The following is a 19,827-nucleotide window of genomic DNA, read 5'->3' as shown; positions in this document are numbered from 1 at the left end:
CTCCTCTACTTGATCAATGCAAAAAAAAATTGAGTGGATTAGTACAATTTATGAAGCTCCTTGTTTCGTAATTTTCTCCAGCTTCCCATTATTTCATCCCCCTTAGGAAAAAATATTCCAGCATTTTATGAAATCTGAAGATTTACTGCCGAGTTCATGACAGCTTACAGTTGTTACCTATCCTGAGCCAGATTAATCCAGCCCAAACCCTGTCATCCTGTTTCATTAATATGTATTTTAATGTTATTACGTCATTTACATCCACGGAAAATTTGGTAGGCCCCCGAGGCGGTATGGACGCTTTGGAGATAAGAAAGTTTCTTGCCCTGCCTGGAATCGAACTCCGATTCTTTGGTCATCGAGACCATAACCTAGACGATATAGAAGCTGTCGCCCTTGTGAAGACTGAGTCAGTGAGAAGCATTGGAAGATTGGCTTCACGGGGCCACAGTATTGGCTTGACCGGTTTGATCGCTTTTACACTGTAATGGCAGGTATTTTCAAAATTTCTAGATAAATATTTTACGATCCTCTGCTCAAGAAATTGATTTCTCGGGAACCATCAATCCTATGTGTTAAATTTTAATAAATCCGGCCGAATTCAGACCTTTCCAGGTTTCTCTTTCGGCTTGAATTTAAAGAAGATGTCTCAAAATGACCTCACGAGACCGGAAGTAAGTGCTTGGTCCGTCTTTAGACACGCCACTTAATGCCTGGAATTTTAGGCACAGCCCCTAGCAAGGTAAACACCCGATTAGTCACCTAATTAATTAACTAAACACCATGTCTTAAAGACGTATGTGGAGTGAAGGTATTCTTAACTTCGACACTAGACGGACGTAAGCGGGCAGCTTCACGTTTCAGCCACTTAACCCCCACGGGAAAAGTTGGAGGGAAGAGAAGAACGTACTGCTCCTCCCGGGAATCGAACCCCTATTTGTTGACCATCCAACTTGTAGCCTAGTTTCCATATCGACTGAGCTATCGAGGACTCAGGACAGAAACAAAAACAGAAAAAATTACAGGCATGAAACCGTGATTCAGAGCCGTGTTCTTCTTGCGAGTCCTCCTGCATAGGACCGCATAGCAAACCTCTTCTATTCAGCATAGCTGAGTAACCTAGCAACTAGCGAGTGTTTTATAACAATGGGTTCCTTATTGTTGTCACGTTCTTAAGGGGAAAGATGTTCGCATAGAAATGGTAATTCTTCTATTGTTGCCTACATTTGTTGCCGTGAGAATGTTTACGGACAGTCCTCTATTGTTATAGAAACGGCCCATACGTCACAATAAGTATAAGGAAATGATAGAATTAAGATTAGTAGGGGAAAACCGAACACATTTGGAGGCAAACCTGACCCAGAGCCACTTTATGTCACATGAATTGGCCGGATATTGAAACTGAGACTTAGAGAGAAGGTAACCTATAAATTCTTTAGATGTGGCGCCACCAACATGACTGTATACCCCTGTTTATTGGTCCATTTTATGAAAACGAGGTCTCAAAGTTCAAAATGAATGCAACATGAAATATGTATTCAATGAAGTTAAAGGATTTTTTTCTAACTGGTTGAGCAGTAAATTAAATATACATGAAAATTCGTTCAGGCCAACTGCTGAACAGGGAACTTCGTTGGTATAATCTCATTAGAGACATTGAAAGCATAACTACCGAGCGGGTTAGTAGAGCAGTAACCCTCTTGACTGGTATTCGGGAAGCTCTCATTTAGAATTTCGGCCGAGAAACCAGCTATCCTGACTGACATCCTTCATTATTTTCCTCAGTCTCTTCAGGCGAACACCATAATTATACCTCAGATCATTACGCGATGTCCTCATTACGTGCGCCACCTTGTGTTGTCAAGGAAGCCACGGACAACGAGGCGTCCCATAATTCGAACCCGTCACTAAATATTGTAGGAAGAGAGACGCGCAGGGCATGTAGCACGCATACAGCAATACAGAAATACATATTCGTTTCTTTGTTCGCGAAAGACGTATTGGAAGACGTAAGCGAGGCAGTGGGCGCCAAAGCTTTTCAATACTGAAACGAAAAGACGTCCTGTTGATACCACTGTCTAATCACGTGAAGGCCCCTTGCACGACAGAACCTTCTCAAATCCTGAAGAAATGGTCCGATCACCTTGTCCCTGTAGCGTTCTTCGGTGAGGGTAAGAACATTGCCTTCCTCATCCTCAATGAAATAGGGGCCTAATATACCGTGAGCTGAGACGGCACACCATATCGTCACACGTGAACGGTGTAGCGGTTTCTGGACCATAACATCTGGCCGCTCAAAACCAAGGAAGCGAGTTGTCTGGCGACCACTTCCGTATGAACGGAAATAATACTCAACTATGAATATATTTTCCTCCGTCGAGAGACCCATTTGCAAAAACAAATGCACAACACAACTTCCTTTTCACTACTGGGAACACGTGCGGCTGGAGCTATGCCCCGTCGACAAATGCACATGCGCGTTCGAGATGCGCGAGTTTCAGTACTGCATTTTTGGCGCAGCCTGTATCAAGATGATAAAATTGTGAGAGATTGGGTCATTTCTAGGAAACGAATACGTAAACATGTTTCAACCAACGAGCATCCAACAATAGAAAGGCGTCCAATGCTAGGTAACAGACCGGTAAACACATATCTCAGCAACGAATGCGCAACAGTAGGGCGTCCATTGCTAGGCAATTCATGGGCTGAAACGCCTGAAAACAATAAATGATATCCGTTACTGAGCAGCGATGTGTTTTCTGTGGGAAGTCCGTGCTTGCCTATATAGGGAGCAGTGAACCCTGTTCGAGATATTCGACAGGAAGACGTCGATCAAGGCAGTTCAGCAGCTGAGATGATATGAGTTCAAGGCAACTGAGAGACTAGTGACTTCTATACGGTTCAAGAGAAGACTGACAGACAGAGTACAATAGCAGAGCTCCTGAGGCTATAAATGAAGGTTAGAATTGAAGTGCGAAGACCCTACTTTATGTGTTATTGTTTCTGTAATAATTTCAAGTGTAATAACGAGTTGTAGTTACGACGTGGAAATTATCGAATAAATCGAGTTATCAATTCCGGAACCAATTATTTTCTGTTACCTTACCGGATACACGTGACAATATGTACCTGTATAGCGGTAGAGTGATCCTGGGATTATCTGCCTCAAGATAAAGACCAGTGGTGGGCTTTTGTGAACACGACAATGAACTTCTTAGGTTCCATAAAAGAGGGAGATTATTTTGAGTAGCTAAGCTAATATTAGCTTCATAAAGACTGTAAGTTTATATTTAATTAGTTAGTCTGTCAGTTCCATGCATAATTGGTTTAAAGTTCCTACCTGTCGATACTGCATTTCTATATCGTTGAGAGCATCGTTAAACAACCCAGGTATCAAAATTATTGTCTCGTGTTGTCCGATAGAAGAGTAAAAACGTTTTGGAGGAACGCGCTTGGGAGAGAAATATGTCCTCAGTTTTGAAGATAGAGGCAGAAGGTTCTCCTGAAACGTCAATACATTTTTATCAAATTATACTGCGTTACGTCCAGACGCCTGTGACTCGTCGCCGTCCTTAGGACCTCAAATCTGAACACAAATACCATCAATCAAATTTGTTATTGAAGATATAAATAATTTTCACCATCCTATTTTATGTGAGACGCCTATGAGGGTGAGTCATCATCATGTAGTGAGATAGGTCGCTACGTCATTAGTACAAAGTTTCTCTTTATTGCTAGTGGGGTGGGACTAAGTCCCTTGTACTGCGGCCACTTCTGTCCTATTGTACCAGCCCCAGATGATAGGTGAGGGTGATTGTGGAGCATTTGGTGGAATGAAGATTGGCAGGGGAAACCGAAGTACTCGGAGAAAACCTGCCCCAGCGCCACTTTGTCCACCACAAATCCCACTTGACCAGAACCGGGATCGAACCCGTGCCGCCGCGGTGGGAAGCCAGCGACTAACCGCTGCTACTTTCAGCTCCAGGAGCCAAGATCGCAATTCAGGAGAACTCGTTGGACATATACGAAATTTTTTCTTCCGTAAGTTTGCCTACTCGAGGTAGGATGTTTTAGACAGGTTTTATAAACACCCAAACTGAAACTCTTGTTATTTCCTTACGGTTTCAACGTCCGGTGATTTTGGTGGTATAGTTGTAACGGGGCACGTTTATCATCAAAGTAATTTGAGGTCAGTCTTCCCCATTGGGAATTCTACAACAGGCAACCCCCCCGCCCAGTTCCCAATCAGATAAAAGCAATTAAGGCGAGGCTGACTCTTGGAGGCTGGACGAAATGGTTGCTCGAACCAGGAAGGTAATCACATAAGAGCGCGCGCAGACACGCGTGCATGCGGTCCGAGTTTCGAGACCTGGCGGTTCTCAGCGCAATGCGTTGGGGTTGGGTCGAGTTCACCGACGGAGACAGGGAGTGTAGGACCCTAGTTCCTGTACAACATCCCCTCAACAGTACACACAACCACTGCCCCGCTATTTCTGGGCATATTTCTCACCCACAACCCAGAAGGTGAACTTTAGTTCGATATAGGCCTACACGTGAGCCTGAGTTCAAGGGATACTTGCTTCGAAACTCGGCCGAGTAACAGCTGTTCCGACTGAGACTTCATATTTTTTTCAGTTTTGTTTAGCGTCCTCCATGCAACAATATCGAGATTTAAAATTAGTTTTATTTATTTTCGTGGGGTGGGATGAGACTGAGTCCACTTGGTTATGTAGACCGCTATTTGGCCTATTGTACCAGGCCTGCATGGTAGATGATGAGTGTGAAGTCGGTAGAATGAGAATTGGCAGGGGAATCGAAGTACTTAGAGAAAACCTGCCTCATTGCTACTTTGTCCACCACAAATCCCACTTGATGGAACCCGGGCCGCCGCGGTGGGAAGCCGGCGACTAACCGTCCGAGCTATGGCACGGTATAGATAAATCCTTTCTTAAATTCGTCACTGCACTATATGTGTCGGCCTATTCGGTTGTTGAAATTCGGGTGAATGTCTGTGCCTTCCGCGCTACAGCGATCCGTGCTTTCGTTGTTACAGTGTTTCTAAATGAAGCCAATGCACAGCATCCACACTGCACACCAGCCAGACAACAGGCATACCATAGAGACTGTACATGTAGGATAGAAGGAGGAATTATATCGACTTTATTTAGAAACATTACAAAATGAAAACAGGGATCGCGATAGCGCGGAAAGCACAGCAGTGCCCCCCCCCCCACGAATTTCAATGCTCCTGATGTTGGCCGAAGCAGGCCGAAACGTGTAGTGCAGTGACGGATTAAAAAAGAAAGGATTTAATTTTAAATCTTACATGGTGCAAGATAAAACTGAAAAATTCTAATAGCAACTGCAACAGAATGTGGGGAGGCGGTAGCGTAGTATTTTGAGGCACTATGCTACAAGTCGGGAGGTGGCGGCATCGAACCCCGTTGAGGTCACTGCGTTTTTCAATTGACTTAATCCCTTCAACTGCACTATGGCCCTGGGATCGACTCAGCCTCTAACAGAAATGAGTACCGGGATTCTTCCTTGGGATGAAGGGCGGCCGGCGCATAACGCCGACAACCTCACTGCCATCTGTGAGCCGATTGTATAGAGAATGTGGGAACGTCGACGTCTCACAACCCTGTGGGCCTCCACGGCCTGTTACACGGATAACCTTGCCTTTTTTACTTTTTCTGAAACAGATTGCTCACATGCGTCATTATGATACTGTGTATGTTAGCTCCCAACACCAAAACTTTGACTAAAAGACAAAATTTCTAAAGTGAAAATTCCGCACAGTCCTGTTTATTTGGCTGCGAATAGTGTGGATGAATATTGACTCGCATCTGCAGTAACAGTTCTGACGGCCGCTTACGGAAAAGATGATTGGTTAAAGAACTGTTAAGTATTTCAGCTGAATTTTATATTATTAACATTTTTTTGTCATGGCGTTACCTCATCTCCTGGAGCCCTTCACACCTCCTTGGGGCGCAGGACGCCTTCCCCCATTTGGGAACCACTGTCCTGTAATGTAATAGTGTTCTGTTTAAGGAGCTGTAAAAGTGGCGCAAGGGGATGCGAAGAGGCCGTCTCTTTCCCCCTACGTCTCGATAGAGAATTCCACTTTGCATTTAGATGAAGACCAGAGGCAAGAGGAGACAAAGTAGCCCAATTGAAGCTGCTTCATTCTTAACTTGCAGCTGAAGTGAACTTAATGGATCGGCAAAGCACCAATGCCACAGTTTCATCCGCTTCTTCAGAGAAGCCATAAATTCCAATTTATGTGCTGTGCATCGCATTGCATGTATGCACGTATGAGCCTACATCCTATCCAATGGATTCTGGTTACTTTGAACACCCTATTCTGTCTAGCGTCAGACCAAACTTCTCGGTGGTGAGATTAGCAGTCCTACGTCATACATTGGACGGGCACGCGGCGGAGGCACTAGCCCATCGCGGGTTCGATTCCCGAAGAGGTCATTCGATTTTTCAATTCACCTAACATTTCCAGCCGCACTATGGCCCTGGGGTCGACTCAGCCACTAAATGAAATGAGTACCAGGAATCTTCCTGGGAGTAAAGGGCCCTTGGCGCGTAAGGCTGACAACTTCACCGCCATCTGTGAGCCGATTGTCAAGAAAATGTGGGAGCCTCGACATCTCACAACCCTATGGGCCTCCACGGCCTGTTACAGGGATAGGTTTTCTTTACACTTGTTCACACAACTTGCATTCGTACATCGTGTTCAACAATTCGTTGCCATGGCAAATGAAAGTGTGTAATGACGCCTACAGTACTTGGTTATGTAGAGAAGGATTTGTTACTTTTGCGACAGTAAACAGTTTTGTTGCACACACCCGACGCAGCTGTATACAGCCTCAGTCACTGACATCATCGTCAAATAAACAGCAGTTAGTCTGGTAGGTGGGTACAATGTTTCGGAGGAATATGCTGTATCTATCCTCAGGATAGAAGTAATCAAATATCGGAAAATGGCATATGAACAGACAAAAATAATCTATCTTGGAAGATACAAAGGACCAACCACAGGCCGTGAAAGGACAAGTCTCTTCCTGTAGCAGTCGTCTTTTTCAGAGCCCACGATTTTTCCATTCTACTGCTTTGGGCCACATCCCCCTACCGCCGTTTACCCCCCAGGAAGATTCATGGTACTCATTTCTCTTAGAGGCTCAGTCGACCCCAGGGCCATAGTGCAACTGGAAGGATTAGATCAATTAAAAAATCCGGTTACTTCATCAAGAATCGTACCCGCGACCTTCCGGCTTATAGCATAGTGCCTCATGGATGACTATTTGTGCGTGTTATTCGTCGGAAATGGCATTTGAAATCGGTATCGACGTATCATTCGATAACATGTGGAAATGGAAAGGAACACAGGAGAAACGGAGTGAAGTTAGGGACGTTCACTGACGTTTCAACTCTCCACGGGTGTTACACAGCCTGACGTAAAAAAAAGCTGCATCCCCTAGTCCTTAGTTAGCAGCAGGGTTTTGCCTGGTTTCCAGAGATCCCTCTCGTTTACAAAACCCCCAGAACCCTTACAAAAATATAATCAAACTCAGATTAAATCAAATTAGGGCGAGAAATCCAATTTGGATTATGCTATAAAAGCCAATTTGTAACATTCACAGTACAACCCACACACACACACATACACACAGCCTTTTTTCTTACCTGATCATATTCCCAGTTTCAATTCCGCCCAGGAACTTCTGTGATTGCAGTCAGAATAAAATAAAACACACATATACATACATATATGTATTTCAACGTAAGTAACACGATATTACACTGCAACAAAGTACATCCCAATCAGCAAGGCTGTGGTGAAAATAAACAAGATAAAATAAATATATGTAATTCAGAACAGAGTCAGTATACTTATGGGAAAACCGAGGAACCAGAGTTCGATTACTTGCGGAGGCTACAAATTGTTTCTTCATCACGACGTCCAGATCGGCTCGGGTTCCAACGAAGTCTTCTCTACAGCGGGTACCGGAGTCTCTTTCCCGAGGGATAAAGCGGCCGGAGCATGAAGCTGACGGCTCATCTTCATATAGTGCCCAGTTTAATAACGTGTGCTCCTACATTATCATGGCGTGATAGTTAATTAAACACTGTACTTCTACCAGTTAGTACATTACAAGCGTTGATTGTGGATAACATTGATTCACTGTATTTTCAAGCATATATTAATGCCATCTGTTTGGTACGGGTTTGAAACTTGGTCCCTGATACTGAGCGATGAACATAGACTGAGGGCATTTGTGAAGAGGGTGTTGAGGGAGTTTAAAGACGGAGGAAATAAAAGGAATGTGTGGAAAAATGCATGAGGGGAAACTTTGCAATCGCCTCCTAATATTATTGAATGTAAAGTCGTCCCTGTGCTTAATTAATTAAGCACTGCGCCATGAAGGCATTGCATGTATAGATCCACGTATTCTTGGCCGCGGCACTAGTTGGAGGTGAGTGGTCAGCTTCACGCCCCGGCCGCTTTACCCCCGGGTAAAGAACTTCCGGTACCCATTGGATATACATGTATAATATAATGCAGGTCTAAAGAAACTGTCAAGTTCTGTCTGAACAGACATGTGACTCACTCAAATGTGAACAGCATTTTTCATTTTTCGATCTGAATCATCAGACATCCGGATTAACTAACCGGATTAGCGAGAGTTTACTGTACAATTATAGACGTTACCGCTGCGGCAACCCTCTCGGTGAAGATGCGGGACTCAAGGCGAAGTCGGTGTTCACAGGCGGCACTGGGAACTTACCGTGGAGGGACATAATGAATAATTCTTTGTCGACTCAGTTTCTCAGGATAGAAAATCGTGGAAGCGTTAATATTATATTAATAAAGAACGTAGACGAACTGAAACGTCCAGTCGCTTATTAGAATTCTTTTCCAGTAAGTTCCTACTTTGAGATGAAGCCGTTGGAAGCAAAGCAATCCATTTATTCGGCTCGAATAACTCGAGAAGTGAGAAGACACGATATTATAGTTTGATCACTGGATGTGAAATTGATGTCTGTTTAACGCTTTGAAGCCAGAGAGAGAAAGAGAATCAGGGGAACGCTAACAGGCCGACCACTAGATACGTCATTGCTTACGCAGTGCTCACTAGCCAGAGTATTCAAGAAGATTTATCAGTCCACATCAGAATATACCATGTAAGCACTCTGACATGTAGACCCTTTGCCAAGTAACAGCTGTGTAAACAGGCGAACGTGCAACAGCCGTTGCTCGAGAACAAGTCTGTGGGCACATGATTTCCTTGGCAACAAGAAAATACGCAATAATGGAGAAGTTTTCTGTGTGGTCCGTGCCGGGGTTATAAAACTATTAATATAAATACGGGACGGGAACGAAGAGACGAGTTATCCCCGTGTGGAGGCGGGGTCGAATACCTCCACCGTGACCCTGCGAGTCGTAGGAGGCGACGAAAAGGAAGTATCAAATGTGAGACAGTAAAATATTGTCGCAAGTCCCAAGGGACTAGGACCCGAGAAACACTGCGTTGGCAAGGGTCAACAACATATAAAAAGACAGACCCATCCTTTCGTCAGTGAGGGCGCCTCACAGAAACAAGACCGTAACTGTCGAGGAGTAATAAATATCTGGTCATGAGCCCCAGGAGGGTGCTCGACACCAAGACTTAATGACTGACTAACTGACAGTCAATCGCAATATGACTTTGACTTTTGGGACGGGAACCTGGCCCTCCGGGTTCGGGACTTCCGAACCTGAGACGGTAAAATATTGGAGTCTCGACGTCTGAAAGAAAAGCACGCAGACTTCCATGCCTTAAGTGGGAATCGAACCCACGATCCCAGTGTTCGAACAAGCGAAGACTGTTCATGAAGTCTACCTGTATGAAAGATCTCGCTGTCATGTTAGACAGTCAGCTCTATTTCCCTCAACGTGTCACTTATACCGTACATTTTCTCAGGCATCAAAGCTTCTTGGCCTCGATCGTTGAGTAAGAAATATTTTAGCCCACTTTCCTTAATCTGAAGAAATAACAGTAGGCCTATGCGATATCCACGCTGTCTGGTGTTTGTGTATCCCCCTTATCAACTCTGGAATGCCTGAACCAATCTGCACGAAATTTGGTATGTATATCATGGCGCCTGAGCCTATCAAAACGGCATACTTCGTAAATCCCTCCATCAGTCTGTGTGTCTGTATGTCTCTATGTTTACTCTCCACATGGTTGCTAGGCAACGGCTCAGTAAAAATGTTACCGAGGTGACGAATACACATCCAACAGCAGAAGGATTATTCGATGCGTCGTTTTCTATGCGACCCGGTCATATCAAAGGTGATTAGTTCTTCCCAGAATTTCTTGTTTCTACTTTGAACAGCCTAAAGTTTATGCATGTTTCTTTAATTAGGCCTAAGCTTCAGTTTGTTTCCGTAACCTTAAATGGGCAAATTGCAGTAAAATTTGAAAAATAGCGGAATAAATTTGAAAATTTATGTCACACTCGATTTTATCAGTTTGATTCTTGTCACAATTACGACATGATTCTAGAATGCTGAAATTTTGTAACATTTTGTTCCTGCCGATATCAAGGGATAATCGAATGCACTCTACAGGCACGCTCTTAGTCTTCGTGTGTCCAATAAATTAAATAGGGACTTACCTGGCTGAGACGCTATGCTAAAATTCGGAAAGTCACGGGTTCGATTTCCGAGGAGGTCTCGGATTTTTTCAATTGACCTAATCATTTCAGCCGCCCTATGGCCCTGAGGTCGACTCAGCCTCTAACAGAAATGAGTACCAGGACTCTTCCTGGGGTTAAAGGGCGGTCGGCCGGCGCGTAAGGCTGACAACCTCACCGCCAACTCTGAGTCTACTCTCTAGAATATGTGGCAGCCTCAACGTCTCATAACCATATGGGCCTCCAAGGTCTGTTACAGGGGTAGCTTTACCTTTTTTTTTCACCACTTTTACTGTAAGCAGCTGTGTAGGGTCCAGTCCTTTAGTCAGGTGTACCATCACTGCCAATAGCATGTTTGACAATAAGAACAACGTTGTAGGTGTCTGATATAGTAAAACATGTCAGATCTTTTATGTTCTTAATAGGAGTACTGTTTCCCGGAGGGCATGGTTTCTGTGTGTAATTCTGGTTAAGTAATTTGTTTTCTCTTTTTGTTTATTTTTTCCATTGAAATTAAAAATTCGCTTAGTGGGGGGTGGAGTCCAACTGTGTCCACTCGGCACGGCGGCCATTGATTGGCCTATTGCAGCCTGCCCGGGTGATTATGATGATGGAGAATTTGGTAGAATGAAGATTGGCAGGGGAAACCGAAGTACTCGGTGAAAACACGCCCCAGCACCACTTTGTCCACCACAAATCCCACTTGACCAGACCGGGGATCGAACCCGGGCCGCCGTGGTGGGAAGCCAGCGACTAACCGCTTGAACTATGGCGCGGCCCTGTTTTTTCCATTTTGTTTTCTTTGTCGTTTCTTTCTCATATTTACTATGTTTTTTTAGTTTTGTATTATAATACGCCACTACTATTTGCAAGCAAGAAGGGTGAAAAAAGAAAGTTAGGCTATATCCCTGTAACAGGCCGTAGAGACCCATAGGGTTGTGAGACGTCGAGACTGCCACATTTTCTAGACAGGCTAACAGATGGCAGTGAGGTTGTCAGCCTTACGCGCAGGTCGCCCTTTACCTTCTGGAAGATTCCTGGTACCCATTTCTGTTAGAGGTTGATTCGACCCCAGGGCCATAGTGCGGCTGGAAGGATTAGGTTAATTGAAAAAATAAAATGGCCTCATCGGGAATCAACTGAGACCTTCCAGCTTGTAGCATAGTGCCTCAACCAACCATACTACTGCAAGCACTCTCATAAATGAATTGAATTAAGAAATGTGTTAAGAATGTAAGTAATATTGTCTAAGGTTTCCTATTTCCATTTGCATCATTTGGCTTGTAGTGTCTTTATAACGGCGTGTGTGGTTTACTTCCGAATTTCTTAATGTCTGGTAAGTCTCCTGTTTTCATGTGGTCTTCCCATTTGCATTGCTTGGCTGCAGCTGACTGTGTAACTGTTGCCAAGCAATTCAATTAGTAGTCGGTATAGCGACGGGCTGGACGTCCTAGGTTCGATTCCTGGCACAAGCAAGAGATTTTTCTGTACTCCACGGCATCCAAACTTCCTCTTGGCCTGCCCAGCCTTCTATCCAGTGGGCATCTGAGGTTCTTTCCCCGGAGTAATGCGACCGGGGCTTGAAGCTAACTATTAACCTCTATCTAGTTACGGGATCAGGAATGAGTGGGGCTATAAGTCCACTTCCCCATACGTTCTCATTGTGTGGTGCTTAATTAATTAAGCACAAGTTAAAATTTACATTTACCTTACTGTTTATATGGAAGTGCTGCGTAGTGGTGTAAGGATTTACCACTTTCCCGAAAATTCGAAAAGCTACCAACGATTGTCACTTCCATCAGTACGAAATTAATGTACATGACGCAGTATCGTAATTAGCTCAGCCCGCCTGTCCTGCTGACCGAGAGCTTCCGGCTACATTTCTTGGTTCGAATGCAGTCAGATGAACGCGACTATGAAAGCCATAAGGGCGTGGGACATTTGGCGAGTGTCCGATGAGCGTGCCTTCGAATCCCATTCACGGCTTAGATGAATATGGATACTGTTTCTATCCCGAGTAAAGCTTAGTACATGAATTTCAAACTGTGGGTAGCGACCCTCCTTGGGGTCGTCTGGTTGTCAAGAATTATTTCAAATATATTTGCATACACGCACAGTCTGCGTAGTTCTGTATTGGGGCGTCTACCTAGTTCTGAGCTGGAGCGTCTACCTAGTTCTGAACTGGAGCGTCTACCTAGTTCTGAACTGGAGCGTCTACCTAGTTCTGAACCGAAGCGTCTACTTGGTTCTGAACTGAAGCGGCTGCCTAGTTCTGAACTGGAGCGTCTACCTAGTTCTGAATCGAAGCGTCTACTTGGTTCTGATCTGGAGCGTCTACCTAGTTCTGATCTGGAGCGTCTACCTGGTTCTGACCTGGAGCGTCTACCTAGTTCTGAACTGGAGCGTCTACCTAGTTCTGAGCTGGAGCGTCTACCTAGTTCTGAACTGGAGCGTCTACCTAGTTCTGAATCGAAGCGTCTACTTGGTTCTGATCTGGAGCGTCTACCTAGTTCTGAATGGACCGTCTACCTAGTTCTGAACCGAAGCGTCTGCCTAGTTCTGGTCTGGAGAGTCAACCTAGTTCTGATCTGAAGCGTCAACCTAGTTCTGAACTGGAGTGTCTACCCAATTCTGATCTGGAGCGTCTGCATAGTTCTGATCTGGAGCGTCTGCATAGTTCTGAACTGGAGCGTCTACCTAGTTCTTAACCGAAGCGTGTACTTGGTTCTGATCTGGAGGGTCAACCTATTTCTGATCTGGAGCGTCAACCTAGTTCTGATCTGGAGTGTCTACCTAGTTCTGAGCTGGAGCGTCTGCCTATTTCTGAACTGGAGCGTCTACCTAGTTCTGAACCGAAGCGTCTATTTGGTTCTGATCTGGAGTGTCAACCTAGTTCTGATCTGGAGCTTCAACCTAGTTCTGATCTGGAGCGTCTACCTAGTTCTGAGCTGGAGCGTCTACCCAGTTCTGATCTGGAGCGTCTGCCTAGTTCTGAACTGGAGCGTCTACCTAGTTCTGAACCGAAGCGTCTACCTAGTTCTGATGTGAAGCGTCTACCTAATTCTGATCTGGAGCGTTGACCTGGTTCTGATCTGCAGCGTCTGCCTAGTTCTGAACTGGAGCGTCTACCTAGTTCTGAATCGAAGCGTCTACTTGGTTCTGATCTGGAGCGTCTACCTAGTTCTGATCTGGAGTGTCTATCTAGTTAAGAACTGGAACGTCTACCTAGTTCTGAACTGGAAGGTTTACTTAGTTCTGAACTGGACAGTGTACCTAGTTCTGAGCTGGGGCGTCTACCTAGTTCCGAACTGGAGGGTCTATCTAGGTAAGAACTGGAGCGTCTATCTGAACTGGAGCGTCTACCTAGTTCTGAACTGGAGGGTGTACCTACTTCTGAGCTGAAGCGTCTACCTAGTTCTGAGTTGGAGCGTTTACCTAGTTCCGAACTGGAGGGTCTATCTAGGTAAGAACTGGAGCGTCTGTCTACTTCTGAACTGGAGCGTCTACCTAGTTCCGAACTGGAGCGTCTACCCATTTCCTATTGAAGCGTCTGCGTAGTTGTGAAAAGCCACTTCCGTCGCTTCTCTTTATGGAAGCCGAAGACTCATGACCATATTCACAAGAGCCCGCCACTGGTCCCTATGCTGGGCCAGATGAATCTACTGCACGTCCTGTGTATTTAAGGTCCATTTTCAAGGCAGACTCACTAAAAGAAGATAGGATCTTTCTATCCTCTTTATAAATTTCAAAATTCCACTCTTTATTCTTACTGCAAAACACAAAGATAGCCTTCGGTTAGAAACTTCTTGCGTTATTCCGCTGAAATCCGTTGCCAACCTGAAACGTTATATCCGACTTGCGTACAATTAGTTTGCCTGAGGGTTTCGGGTATGAATGTCGTTTTGAAGTAAACTGGAGTGGCCCTTCCGCTTTAATATTGATTTATATAGAGGAACACAAAGTCTGCAGCGTGATAAGATACACTTCCTCCATATGACCATCTGTACATTTTTCTATCTATCTATCTATCTATCTATCTATCTATCTATCTATCTATCTATCCATCTATCATCTGTCTATCCATCTATCTATTTATCTATCTATCTATCTATTTTCTTGTCATTCGACCTCATGCAATGTGAGCAACTGAGAACCTCATCAAATTAACCATAGATACAAGTAATAAAATATCTTGTAAGCAAACTCATCATTCCTTGATGATGGAGGGGGAACTAGTTTTCGAAATATTGAAAGTTTGCTCCGAATTTACTTGTTGGCGGTACAAACTTTTGATTGTGCCTAATTCTCTCGGCTGAAGAGGAACTCACGTAAGATTACGTACCTTAGTAGGTCACGTGGCGCATTCTAGAAGACAGTTTCCGCTGAAATATTTGTCAGATCTACCAAATTATACGGCATCATAACCCAGAAGACCGGAATCTTATTACCCGCGTCTCGAGAATCCAAAGTGACGTATGGAAAATTGGGAATATTTTCGTGCGTGATTCCCAGAACTGAAGCAGGAAGGCACTTTATGTCGATTCAGTGTTTAATTCCTTATAGTTTTTGTAAGTTTCAAGTTTATTGTATGTAATGAATGCATTTGGGTTAAAAATTCAGTTAGTTTCTTTAGCTCATTGACAGCCATAATTTAATCATAACTTACTTTCTCCTGTTCCCATAAGAACACTGACCTCCTTCACGAAATGTGCCAGTTGTTCTTTATTACTTGATTTTTGGCTCCGTCTCTTCACTTTCAGCTCTCGTAAAGCATTCTCTACATCTTCCACCCATTTCAATTTTGACTTCTTTCTCTACATTCTCGCTTACTTTAAAACAATTACTTACACCCCCCTCACGCAGCAAGGTAGTTGATTGAGGCACTGTGCTACAAGCCGTAAGGTCACGGGTTCAATTCACGATGAGACCATTAGCCTTTTCATTTGGCCAAATCCTTCTAGTCGCACTATGGCCCTTGGGTCGACTAACCTCTAACAGAAATGAGTACTATGAATTTTGCTTGGGGGTAAAGGGCTGCCGGCGCGTAAAGCTGACAACATAACCACCATTTGTGAGCCGATTGTCTAGAATATGTGGGAGTCTCGACGTCTCACAACTCTATGGGCCTTCAAGGCCTGATACAGGAATAGCTTATTTCATATTTTAGGTCTCCCAACCGTGTTTGATCCTCTCTAATGACATGCCCCAACAACTCCCTATATCTCATTCTAGTGCCTGCTATCCGGTAAGGTGTTCTAAATAGTTCCTTCGCTTCTGGGTTACTTCCGGTTCTAAAAACCTCTTGTTCAGTTACCGGTCCACACACACACTTACCTCAAAATTTTCCTCTTCCACGCATTTTACATAACTTTGCCCTTGTTCAATAAACATCGTTACACAAAATACGAAAACAGTACGTTGCCATGGTAACAATATACGTCTATAGGCTTGACGCAACTCAGCAAGGACCAGTACTTCACTTTACCCTAAAGTTTACACACCAAACAATAGCATTGTTACGTATGGAAGGAGAATGTATTGCCCTGACAGTTGGAGCTCGTGTGGGGGGTGGTGGGGGGAATTCAACACACCAGCGTTGCGTGAAGTAACAGCACTTATGTGGCCTCAGCATGCTGGAGCCTGTCCTTAAGGATACGGTGCTGTTTTAATTGTACAAAGCATAGTGGTAATTATATGTACCACATGTATGAACATTTAAAATACGTTTTATTTTGCCCATACAGTGTATTTATCTGTTCCATACGACTCTTACAAAAACAACGATTATTTCCCTAAACAACATTAACCGGTTGGGCTTTGTAAAGGAGACGTAATGTGTTTCCTGTGAGGTATATACTGCATTCTGCCCACAGAGTATATTGACGTGTTTCGTATGGTTCTCACAATAAACAGCGATTATTTCCCTAAACAGCATTAACCGGTTGGGCTTTGTAGCGGAGACGTAATGTGTTTCCTGTGAGGTACGGACTGAATTTATATATACTGCATTCTGCCCACATAGTGTATTTATGTGTTCCGTATTATTATCACAATAAACAGCGATTGTATCCCTAAACAGCATTAACCTGTTGGGCTTTGTAACGGATATGTAATGTGTTTCCTTTGAGGTACGAATTTAAATTATAAATATAAATATTTTCTAACTGTTAGTGCCCCTGAAAGTTCCCAGCACCATCAGAGGGTAAAGCATGGTCATGATTGCCGTGGGAGTCGGAACCAAGAATCACTGTGCTGGTGAGGACAAGTAGCAATTTAGCGGCCAGGCAGTCAGCCCCTTCCCAACCCTTTCAGTCTCCCAAATGTACCTTCGGAGGAAGGACAAAAGGATATTTCCTAGGAAACTTCAAAGCCGGAAAAGTGTGTCCCCTTCCCACCTTAAAATTAAGACCGCTTTCAGACAAGACACAGTGTCCAGCGACTGCAAATACATTAGCGTGAATACAAGAGTCTCAGTGTCCCACGTCCAAGACACTGTGTCGCAGCTGTGTTTTTCCCCTTCAGTGGCCGAGACACTGATTTGTGGTCTGGCCACTCGAAGTGCATTGAGTTCAGACGGGACATACACAGTCTAGCATCATTGATGAAATGGTGGATAAACATTTTGATACCTCCATCTGGATAACAGGGCAACATCAACGTGGATTACTGACATCAGAGCTTGTTGTGGTGTTGAATGGCTGTATCCCCCCCCCAATTTCGTTTAACGAATAAATTAAAGGCAGAATAAATTCTGGAAATGCTTGCCGCCATTCCGTTCAGGATACTTTGTCTTACATCTGGTGTCTGGAAACGTAAAGAATAAAACACACAAAACTATAATTTGCCTTCTCGTTTTGTCCTGACGTGACACATGGTCTCTCATTTTAAAGTAAGAACATAGACAGAGGGTATATGAGAATAGGGTACTGAGTAAAATATTTTAATCTAAGAGGAACAACATTAGCGGAGGTTGAACAGAATTGCCTAATGAGGGGCTCATAATTTGTGTTTTTCACCATATATTATTTGAACAATGAGATTAAGGCGTATGAGAACACTGCAGTATGTAACACACTAGGAGGAGGTGGAAAATTAATAGTTTTTTTTTCGGAACGCTTGAAAGGTATCAGTTTGGAGATATAGGCATAGATGGGAGTAAAAGCTATCCCTGTAACAGGCCGTGGAGGCCCATAGGGTTGTGGGACGTCGAGGCTCCCATATTTTCTCTAGACCAGCCGTGCCAAACATGCGGCCCCCATAGCCACAAAGTGCGGCCCCTCAACGTTTAGAGTTAATTGATATTAAATTTTTAGTAGAAATATTTTTTGTAAAGACAATTTTCCAACAGACCAGAAGACAAGAAGTCTCACGCAGACATAAATTAGCAGGCTGCAGGAAATTCAATGTATTGCTATTTCTAACATAAGTTCTTCTGTAATTTCTCTTTTTACATATTGAAAAGTTGTTTGATACTTGTCAAAAATGGCATTCTCTTGCTTTTTAAAACTGTAAGATATGTGACTTATGTAATTATATTGAAATTATTCCTAAATAATAAATAGGATTAAATTTCCTTGTATCAAAATCTAATGTATATTTCTATTTTGAAATGCGGCCCTGGGCTATTATTTATAGGGCTGAGGTGGCCCTCTGTACAAGTTGAGTTTGACATGCCTGCTCTAGAGAATCGGCTCACAGATGGCGGTAAGTTTGTCAACCTTACGCGCCGGGCGCCCTTTACCCCCCCAGGAAGATTCCTGGTACTCATTTCTGTTAGAGGCTGAGTCGACCCGAGGACCATAGTGCGGCTGGAAGGATTAGGTAAATTGAAAAAATCCACCTCATCGGGACCTGAACCCGCAACCTTCCGGCTTGTAGCATGGCAGTATAATGTTTAAATTGGAAATATTTTTGAGATGTGTGAACATGGGTTCCTTTGTTCAGGATAGGGAGCAATGGCGGACTCTGGCGCGCAAGACAGTGAACCATCGCGTTCCGTAAACTTCTTGAATAGCTCAGTGAGAACATTAACTTCTGAGAGTGACTCTGGCTCATGCAGATGCTCAGAATTATTGGGTTTCGGACTTTGGTCATTGTCCGATATTCTGAAAATCAGATAACACAACGTTTCAGAAACTTGATCTCTTTATGTCCTTAGGTTAAAGAGTCGGTCGGTTAAATTGCTTCAGGTCTTCGCCAGCACACTCATTCCGTGTTTTACTCTCCTCGAGATCCATGACCAAGATTTTTATTCTCTCCTAGACACGTACGTGTTTCGAAATGTGACCTCTTCGACGAAGGAGGGGTCGGTCCTCCTATGTAGGCGCTATGTTTTCTGCACCGAAAGTCCAGCACTAGTATATCCGCGATGTCACGGCGTCCAGGTGACTTCGTACTCTGTGTGTCACTGCACTAGGCTAGCAAATATTTCGTATTTTCGGTCTAAAATCGTAGTTTCTCTAGTCGATAGCCTGTATGCGTGAGCTATAAGGACAACAAAGTCACGTGTTGCTTTGTCAGCTTCATTAGAAGAATGAATTTGGTTATCTGGAGATATGAATTGAGAGGCGAAGTTTTGAAACTGCTTCCAGTCTACCAGTTTCTCAACTGGACCTGAAGCTCTCCTGTTTGTATAGGATCCAGAATGTTGGTCATTATTGGTAGGTCCGAGATTTCGGTGACAGTGACCTCTGGCAGTCGGACGTTATGAAGTATCACAGTGTCGAGAACATCGCCTCTACCATCAGGTGTGTAATGTGAAGAGCATTCTGGAGCTGAGATTTCGAAGTTAGAACCAACAATTATTTATAAAGTCAAAGTTATTTTACGACTGGTAGTTTACCTCCAATCAGTTCGTCTTGGCGTCATGCACCTTGAGACCCAAGACAAGAGATTTTTTTTCAACTTAACTCTTGCTGTAATAAAACTTATTTAACATCATCTCTGACGAGAAGATGGGTTTGTCTCGTATGAATGAGCTTGGCCTTTCGCCAAGTGTACTTTTCGCACATATAGCGTGTTCTTGGAAATTCTTCCTTTTTGCTCTACATACAAGTCCGCTGCCAGTGCAGGTTTTACAGAGCAGATCATGTGTATCTTACGTATCTTATGCTACAACGGCAGCGTAGTCACTTGAAC

At 43.9% G+C, this 19,827-nt stretch overlaps 1 protein-coding gene across 1 annotated transcript; it reads left to right on the top strand.

Moving 5' to 3' along the window:
* Positions 1–654: 654 nt before the first annotated feature.
* On the top strand, positions 655–15,885 carry LOC111866685. The gene is made up of 4 exons (XM_023855870.1): positions 655–674; positions 12,912–13,251; positions 13,428–13,668; positions 15,857–15,885. Exons 1-4 carry the CDS (start codon positions 655–657, stop codon positions 15,883–15,885), a joined length of 630 nt encoding a protein of 209 aa, XP_023711638.1.
* Positions 15,886–19,827: the final 3,942 nt, after the last annotated feature.

This window comes from Cryptotermes secundus, unplaced genomic scaffold, assembly GCF_002891405.2.
Source record: "Cryptotermes secundus unplaced genomic scaffold, Csec_1.0 scaffold66, whole genome shotgun sequence".
NCBI lineage: Eukaryota > Metazoa > Arthropoda > Insecta > Blattodea > Kalotermitidae > Cryptotermes > Cryptotermes secundus.
The sequence above is the reverse complement of the archived record's forward strand: the minus strand, read 5'-3'. Positions and strand labels throughout refer to the sequence as shown.

Coding starts and splice junctions, on each gene's coding strand:
- LOC111866685 (XM_023855870.1), top strand. CDS start 655: ATGACCTCACGAGACCGGAA. Junction 675..12,911: donor ATGACCTCACGAGACCGGAA/GTAAGTGCTTGG, acceptor GCGTCTACCTAG/TTCTGAACCGAAGCGTCTAC. Junction 13,252..13,427: donor GAAGCGTCTGCCTAGTTCTG/GTCTGGAGAGTC, acceptor TCTGATCTGGAG/GGTCAACCTATTTCTGATCT.